Raw genomic sequence first — 9,659 nt, forward strand, 5'->3', positions numbered from 1 at the left:
CCTGCCTGGTAAGGCGGGCGCTGGGTGACAAATCCAGGTGCGAACAAAGTAAAGAGGCGGCCACGCACGCGCACGGCTCTCTATTCTATGGAATTATAGAAAAAGGCAAGCAAGCGGCCATCCCACCAGGTGGGACAAGGGTCGGGTGACCCCCATTCTCAATATAGGTCCAGGTCCCACTCCTGGGACCTGCATCTATCAGACATAGAAAGGAATAGAGGAAAAAAAAAAATATTCAAAATATACATTGCTATATTTGGGGGATTTGTTATTACGCTCTACTGCAAAATAAAATGTGAATATATACTATTGTTATTGCTTTTTCTTGTATCGTTTAAACACAATAAAAGCACTTTTTGTTGAAAGTTAGTTTTTAAAGTCACCAAATGCCAAGTGAAAGAGCTTTAAGAACAAGTTGTATGTATCCCAACATTTATTTTAAAATGGGGGCGAGGGTGAGGTAACCAGAAAAAACATTTTTAAAGTTTTTTTGTAATTGTGTCTACTTCAGGGTTAATATTGACCGTGGCATCTGAGCTGTTAAACATTAGTGACGAGAGTAATCTCTGATCCCGACCATTGCTGCAGCATGTCAGCTATATCACAGCGGACACTCACTGCTAATGGTGTGGGCACTGATCCCGTGCCCACACCATCCATTTGTAGTATATTGTGGGGATTAAACGTATTTCCATTGCAGGACAAATCCTGAGAAAGTCACGTGTAAGGCAGCGACCACACTGCATTCGATGCCGCCTCCCACTGCTAAATGGGTTTTTTTTTTTACAATGGTGTACTTAGGACGACGTATGGAACTGTATGGCATACAGTTGCATACGTTCGGGTTTTTGCACCAAATGAAAAAAATGGTGTGAGCAAAGCATAAGACAGAGGGTGATAAATTTTTTGTTTTACAAGGTTGCACCTACCATCATCCACGGAAAAAGAACCAAGTAAGAAGCAATAGAACAATCTTCTCTCGCTCTTGGCATGACGGTAAGACAACCGCAAAGCTTTTTCAGACAGCAGGAGACGAGGATTTCTAATATCAAAGAGAAGATAAATAATTTAACACCACCCGTCAGCTGGGATTTCATTACACCTTATTGCATATTATGGGAGAACAATTCCAGGGTTTGCACGTGAAGAAGAAGAAGCTTGTTATCCTCTGTGTATTAAGGGTATGTTCACACGAGGGCGTCCGTAACGGCTGAAATTACAGGGATGTTTCCGCCTGAAAACATCCCCGTAATTTCAGCCGTACCGGCATGTGCAGGCGCTTGAACGCTGCGTCCATTACGGACGTATTTGGCGCTGCTATTCATTGGATTATTCAATGAATAACGGCTCCAATTACGGCCAAAGAAGTGACATGTCACTTCTTTGACGCGGGCGTCTATTTACGCGCCGTCATTTGACATACGCCTCGTGTGAACAGACAAACGTCTGCCCATTGCTTTCAATGGGCAGATGTTTGTCAACGCTATTTTCGGATGTAATTCGGGGCAAAAACGCCCGAATTACGTCCGTAATTAGTGTGTGTGAACATACCCTAAGTGTAATCGCGTCATGAGATCCTTTTCATTTGCTTGGTATATGCCGGGGGGGGGGGGGGGGGGATTTACATGCTGCAAAGAAAAAAACAGACCAATTCTCCCAGGATATAGCAAAGTGCCTGAAGCGTATTGCTCCCTCCCAGACAGGCAGCCACTTTCTTTTAAAGGATCCATTCCCATCCAGAAGTGTCTAAGATGGGAATTACACTTTAAGACGCACAAAAAGAAAAAAACGTGTCCGACATTGAGCACAACTAAGGCTGTGTTCACACTAGCTTCCAGTTACAATAAAGCCATGACAGTGTTGCTGGATTCAGGTGAATCCTGACAGACCTCATTGCCTTTTCTGGGGTTTTTTTGGGTTCCGGTATTATTTTTTTGTACGGCAAAAACCACTCTGCAGACTGCTGCATTACTGCCGTCAAATATACCAGAAAGTCAGACAATCCCAATTGTTAAGAGCCCAACAGATGCTTGACCTAATCCCACACTAAATTTGGAGAATCCGGGCAGTCACTGGAAGTCTTAGGCTGGGTTCACACGACCTATTTTCAGGCGTAAACGAGGCGTATTATGCCTCGATTTACGCCTGAAAATACGGCTCCAATACGTCGGCAAACATCTGCCCATTCATTTGAATGGGTTTGCCGACGTACTGTGCAGACGACCTGTTATTTACGCGTCGTCGTTTGACAGCTGTCAAACGACGACGCGTAAAATGACTGCCTCGTCAAAGAAGTGCGGGACACTTATATACATTATATGCGGGACACTTATATACATTATATGCGGGACACTTATATACATTATATGCGGGACACTTATATACATTATATGCGGGACACTTATATACATTATATGCGGGACACTTATATACATTATATGCGGGACACTTATATACATTATATGCGGGACACTTATATACATTATATGCGGGACACTTATATACATTATATGCGGGACACTTATATACATTATATGCGGGACACTTATATACATTATATGCGGGACACTTATATACATTATATGCGGGACACTTATATACATTATATGCGGGACACTTATATACATTATATGCGGGACACTTATATACATTATATGCGGGACACTTATATACATTATATGCGGGACACTTATATACATTATATACGGGACACTTATATACATTATATGCAGGACACTTATATACATTATATGCAGGACACTTCTTGGGACGTTTTTGGAGCCGTTTTCTCATAGACTCCAATGAAAACAGCTCCAAAAACGGACGTAAAAAACGCCGCGAAAAACGCGAGTTGCTCAAAAAACGTCTGAAAAGCAGGGTCTGTTTTCCCTTGAAAACAGCTCCGTATTTTCAGACGTTTTTGGTCACTACGTGTGCACATACCCTGACAGAGAATTATATCAGGGAAAACTGATTCTGAAGCCATTACATATAAGGTGGAAGCATTAAACACACAAGTCTACCCGTGCACAGTGCGGAGAAGGAATGGTGGAAATATGAGAACATAACTACCTGTAATAGTTGAAATGTAATCCTATAGGATCTCCCATGGGGGTGGAATCCCACAGCACAGTTTTCGTTGGAGGGAAATTAATTGGGAGCATGCGGTTAGACATATTCCTAAATACAAAATAAAAATAAAAGTTATTCAGAAATATTCCTAAGACTGTTCGGATGCAATTGACCATATTAATAAATGTGCAAATGTAAAAAAAATAAAAATAAAAAAATATATATATATATATATATAAAAAGGTTTTAAACGCCTACAACAGATGTAGGGGAGGAACTTACAGGTAACAATGTCTTTATCCTTCTAGTAACAAGGTGGTTAGAGGGATGCCCATATGGACATCATATAGGGGGTTCCTCGCTGAGGACCTCCTCAATGAGCCGAACTGTAAGGGCGGCCACAAGCCATACAGGTATTACACGGATGGCCATTCATCTAAATGGCCGCCATGTAATACTACATTCCCCCTGCAGTGACCATGTCTGGTTGTCCGAGGCTTCCTCAGTCGGCTCTCATATGAAAAGGGTTGTTTATGTGCTGAAAAGCCCACCAGGACAACCCGTGTACACACGCCCTACTAGGGCCTTTGGATTTCATAGATGGGGTTCCTACGCTTGGGAACCCCCCTCTATGTGCCAGAATGGAAACCTGCTTGATAAGAGCGGCTACTGCTCCAGCATTTGTGGTCATGCATTCGAAATGTATGGTTGGCCACGGTTTCCCCCAGTGACCCACGCCAACTTATTTTTGAAAAGGGTTGGTCTTTAAGTTGTGATACAATATGATAATTTATGGCATTTTGTCACATACAAGGAAAATACTAAGGTGACATTTATCATGAAGCTGCACAATTTATTTCAGAAAAAAAAAAATGTGTACACGTCCGACAGCCACGAGACAGCGTAAGGAAGAGTCCAGGGTACCATGAGGTTAATATTACCAGCGTCATTTTAAAACATTATGTCCAACTTGCGCTTAATAAAACAACTGAACGGGGTTGAGCTGCAATACCAGACACAGCCCGTAGATAAGAGAGGCGCCATTTCTGACACTCATTTTTTTGCCATCTCAGACAAACCTCTTGAAATGGGAAAATGTCTCAAACGTAGAACAAAATCCTCGGAAGGTGTTTTGCTGTACCTGATATTAATCTGATGGTCACCGAGCATGGGGTTGGCATCCTTATGGTACTGCAGGCTCCTCAAACTCATTTTTGCACTCATATCCTAGAAACAAAATAAAGTTATTAAAGTCGTGTCAAGCGGGACGTTATTTCTTTGCTTTCACACACACCAGGGCTCTGCTTACTAACCCGGACAACGCATCGGACGTGGATGCCGTGGTGGCTTATGCCCGCAGGAGGAAGCAGAGCCCTCAATATCTTCACCTGTAGCAGATCTGCAGCAATTTACAGCACATTACGGGATTTTCAAAAACCCATCTGTATGTAGCAGGGGAAAAATAAATAAAAAATCGGAACGCCCTGAGGATTTTCAAGGTGATGTCGCCCAAAGTTGCTGCCCCCCCTGGTAACAGTCGTCTGCAGGGCTTTTGACCCAATTTCACAAACTTTCTTTATCTCTGTGTAGTATCCTTGCCTAATCCGGCCGCATTACACAGACATTATTACTAATTCTATTCACATGAATATATCATGCACGGACACAAGAATACTTGGAAGCCGTAAAAATTAAAGCGCAGAATGCATCAACGGACGCTGAATTGTGGCCAAGAAATCCCCATAGAGACCCCAAATAAGTGCATGGTTTTATGGATCTGAGAAACCATATTCGGCCCGTATTATGGTCGGGATAACAGAGGATTTTATTTTTGATGACTTTTAAGAATATGTACGGATGTAAAAAAAAATATGGATCTAATTACGGACAAACTGCCGGTATACAGAAACGCTTATGGAATGAATGCTACACGGACGAATAAATGCTCAATTACAACTACGTTTTCTGGAAATCATATTTGACGCTTGTGTAGATGAAGTCAAGTGGCACAAGTGTCCGTGAAACATTAAACCAATGCACCATCTTCCCCCATGAACATTACATATCATAAGGGGCCACAGATGGAAAGATTCACATTACTAGCTGCATAAACGCCCAGATATTTTGCTACAATTGCAATTAAAGGGTGTTCCCAGAATCAACAATCACCCATCCGCAGGACCCCCACAGATCGCAAGAAAAAGGATCATCAACCCCCCCCCCCCCATTTGTCCTCACTACTCAACCGGAGTGAATGGAGCAGCGGCGGACGAGCATACCCACTGCCGCTTCATTAAAAGTCTACGGGAACGACAGAAACATCAGCGCTCAGCTGTTCCCGTCAGTCCCATAGACTTCGAATGGAGCAGCGGGCGCATGCTCAACCACCGCTCCATGCAATGTCCCCCACAGTGGGGGGGAAGGGATAAGTGGGGTCAGGACCCCTGTCCCTGTGATCGGTGGGGGTCACATCGATCAGGCAATTATCACATCTCTTGTGGATAGGGGATATCTGTAGATTCTGGGAATACCCCTTTAAATCACAGCAGGCGACACTACCAGAATTCAGAAATGGTCGGATGAGGATCTACCTCGCGGGTCAATGCAATAGATGCACTTTGAATCAGTTCTGTAAGTTACTACAAATTGAAGACTTCTGAAACTGCCTAACATATTAGGTTTTAATCCATCCACACACTCAGGATCTCTGTTTGCTGTCAGTGAATGGAATTATTCTTGCTTACATTAAAGGGGTTTTCCCAGAATCATAAATGATCACCTAACCACAGAATAGGTAACAATTTTCTTATCGCTGGGGGTCCCACTGATCGTGAGAACGGGGTCCTGAACCTCCAGATCGTCCTCACTGCACCCCCACCCCAAGGGCATTGAATGGAGCATCGGTCGAGCACGCTACTCCATTCAATGTCTAAGAGAGTGACGGAAACAGCAGAGTGCTGTACTCAGATGTTTCCGTAACTCCTATAGACCGCCACTCCATTCAATGTTGAGCAGTGAAGAGGATTGTGGGGGTTCGGTACCCACTTCTCACAATCGGTGGGGGTCCCAGTGATCAGAAAATGATCACCTATCTTGTGGATAGGTGATAATTTAGGATTCTGAAAAAACAAAAACACCCTTTAAAAAGACCAAAGCCTCGTCCTGATCATGTCCAGCACACACAGGTGCACGGCTCGTCACAAGGGGGAGCGCTCATACATTTAGGACACGTTCACACACTGCGGATTGCTAGTTTGTCGCATGTGAGCCTATCCCTGGAAGCTTGTGGCGCATTATATAAATTGTGTTATGAATTTTTTTGGCGCGATGTTCAGCGCAGATTGGAAAAAAAAAAACCACAAAATTAGTCCTGTGCCCCCATATTCTGTCATTGATGGCGCATGATAACAACGAGTCATCACTTACCATTCAGAGAAGACCCCTTTAAATTTTATTTAAAGGGATATGCCCGAGAACAGAAACATGTATAATACCTAATACACTTTATACATCAAAAATCTCAATCCCCTACATATTTTCTATACGGTCCCATTAAAACCTTCATTAGCATTGACATTACTAAATGATTGGACTCGGTGGTCACTCACCTGGAGCTCAGCATAGAGGCAGTCACCTGTCTGCTCGTTATTCTGCTCCTGCACTACAGGTCGGGTAATGCACCTGGGCGGCAGGAGTGGCGGCAGCTCCCCGGGGAGGAGTTTCCGTGACAAACAATGACAGTTACCGGCCCCTCACACGACACACTAACCAGCTGCAACTACGAATATGGCGCCAGCAGGTCCCCAGGGCCCGGGACACTACTCCCTCCCCTAAACCAATCAGAAGCGACACCACGAATCGCTCGCAGCCAATGAATGCTGCAGCTGAACGGGCAATGAGCCTATCCCAGAGATTGAATTCAAACAGCTAACGGCACCAAAGAGGAAGAAGGGTTCTGCGCATGCGTTCTACCGAAGGTGGGGTTGCGGGTAGACAGTGGAGCTTGGTTTCTTAGCAACGGGGAGACGCTTGCTACAATACAGATACATGTACAGATCGCAGCACATTCTATTATGTTCTATCCTGTCCATGGAGAGAAGCTGTTATATAATGGCAGCCCCTCTTCTCTTTCCATTGGCAGAATACAGGCTTCTGTAAATTGAAGGGGCTGTCCAAGATTATTTAAAAAAAAAAAATGTCTGCCTTCTTCCAAAAACAGCGCCACATTTGTCCATGGGTTGTGTGTGGTATTGCAGATCAGCCGCATTGAAGTGAAAGGGACTGAGATGCAATACCACGCACAACCTGTGGACAGGTGTGGCGCTGTTTGTGAAAGAAACCAACCATGTTTTTTCTAATCCTGGACAACACCAACCCTTACAAAATCTGTTTACAGCCCTTGGGAGAGCAGTGGTGGAGATTTTGATTTTTACAATGGCCGCTTATAAAGGAAGTGATTGAATAATAGGAGTAAATTTGGGTATTACTGTATATGCAATGCGAACCTTTTCTGTAAGTACCATAATTACTATGATCTGAATATTTTTCCCATATACATTTTTAAATTCATAATATTCTTCATATTAAATAAAAGGCATATGAATATAATAGAGGAGAGTTCCGCCCACTCAGGACCCCCGTCTATTAACCAGAACAGAGAGCAGCACCAAAGTGTGCGCCCCTGCATTATATGGATGGCCCATTGATTTCACTGCTGGGGGGGGGGGTTCCTTTAAAAAGGATCTGTCACCTCTCCTGACATGTCTGTCTTAGTAAATACTAAATACTTGTATTTCTCATGAAATAACAATTCTGGAGCATTTTTACTTAGAAATCTGTGTTATGCCGTTCCTCTGTTATTCCTCCTGGAAATGTATGAATAATATGGACAACAAGGTGTTACCCTTCCCCTTGTCAATAGCATGTATCCCTACACAGTCTGACACTAGCAGCACTGGTTCGACAGTGTCAAATCGTGTAGAGACACGCTCCATTGACAAGGGGAATGAGAACACCTCGTTTTCTATTAATTCATTAATTTCCAGGATGAATAACAGAGGAATAGCACAACATAGAGTTCTAAGAAAAGGTGTTCCAATATGGGTATTTTATGGGGAATGCAAGTAGTTACTAAAACAGACATGTCCGGAGATCTGCAGGTCCCCATTAATGGTAAACACTACTATTATCCTTTCTGATTATAATACATGTGTGGCAATACCCGAGTACAATATTTATCAACATACAAATTTAGAATGAAGAAAATGACACATTAATAAGCCTGAAGAACATTAAAGTGGTTCCAGCATGGAGCCACTTTAATCAATGTATTAGGCAATTGACATCACACCTTTATTTACAAGTAAGGCCTCATGCACACAGCCGTGCCCGTAGTCACTGCCCGTGATTGAGGGCACGGCCGGCCGCTGACAGCAGCGGACAGCCATCCGCATTTTCAGCCCGTTATTCCATACAAAGTATGGGAGCATGGACCGTAAAAAGCAAAAGATAGGACATGTCCTATCTTTTGCGGAGGCTTTCTATGGCCCGTACACCTTCCCGCAAAAATACGGGAAGGTGTCCGCGGTCAATAGAAGTGAATTGGTCCAGAATTGCAGACCGTAATTTCCGCGCAGTGTCTATAGTTAATACCACTTTTCTGTGTGAGCATTGACAAATAGGTGTTACAATTCCCCCTGTCAAAGGGCTTGATTACTACATACTGACAGTCTGTAACTATCGCTGACAGTGTAGGGACACATCCTCTTGACAAGAGAAATGGTAATACCCAACGGTCTATTAGTTCTGGGCTACATAAAGACTTTTTGTGGAATACAAGGATTTCTTATAACAGACATGTCAGGAGAGGTGACAGATTCTCTATGAATCCAGTAACTCACAAGTGACGTCTTCTCAGATTCTAGTCGATCTTTTTCTCGTTTCTTCTCCATCCGATCCAGACCTCTATGATAAGTTCTCCCGGCCATGACCCATTTCTGCACAGCATAGTTACTGCCACTCACAATGCCACCTGTAGATAGTGCCATTCACAATGTGCCCTGAAGATAGTGCCCCATATAGAGCCACCTGTAGATAGTGCCCCTTTTGGAGCGCCCTGTTGAAAGTGCAAATAATGCCCCTTAGAGCCTCCTGTAGATAATGTCACTCAGAGCCCACTGTAGATAATGCTCCACATAGAGCCGCCTGTACATAGTGCCACCATAGAGCCCCTTGTAGATAGTGCCCCCACCAAGCCCTCTGTAGATAGTGCCACTCATAGATCCCCCTGTAGATAGCGCCCCCATCAAGCCCTCTGTAGATAGTGCCCCCATAGAGCCCTCTGTAGACAGGGCTCCTATAGAGCCCCCTGTAGATAGTGCTCCCATAGAGCTTTCTGTAGATAGTGCCCCTATCGATAGTACCCCCATAGAGCCCCCTGTAGATATTGTCCCCTATAGAGTCCACTGTAGATAGTGTCCCCAACCTTGCCTACTGAAAAAAACAAAACATTACATTCTCAACCTGTCCACGTTCCCGTGCCATCCTCCAGTGACGCAGGCCTGGTTTTCTCTGACCAGGCCTTATCC

At 43.9% G+C, this 9,659-nt stretch overlaps 2 protein-coding genes across 2 annotated transcripts in view; both read right to left on the reverse strand.

The window, feature by feature from the left end:
- Positions 1-6,922, reverse strand: part of STIL (STIL centriolar assembly protein) — a 28,788-nt gene extending 21,866 nt beyond the window's left edge. Inside the window, exons 1-4 of the mRNA XM_075832960.1 lie at positions 6,681-6,922; positions 4,214-4,299; positions 3,073-3,180; positions 930-1,042 (exon numbers count right to left, since the gene is read on the reverse strand). Coding sequence (XP_075689075.1) covers positions 930-1,042; positions 3,073-3,180; positions 4,214-4,296 — 304 coding nt within the window. The 5' untranslated portion in view covers positions 4,297-4,299; positions 6,681-6,922. The remainder of the gene's footprint in view (positions 1-929; positions 1,043-3,072; positions 3,181-4,213; positions 4,300-6,680) is intronic.
- The window catches only part of LOC142657685 (calcium-activated chloride channel regulator 1-like), a 1,094,600-nt gene that overhangs the window by 249,397 nt on the left and 835,544 nt on the right, over positions 1-9,659 (reverse strand). The window lies entirely within an intron of this gene.

Source organism: Rhinoderma darwinii, chromosome 7 (assembly GCF_050947455.1).
Source record: "Rhinoderma darwinii isolate aRhiDar2 chromosome 7, aRhiDar2.hap1, whole genome shotgun sequence".
In the NCBI taxonomy this organism is placed as follows: domain Eukaryota; kingdom Metazoa; phylum Chordata; class Amphibia; order Anura; family Rhinodermatidae; genus Rhinoderma; species Rhinoderma darwinii.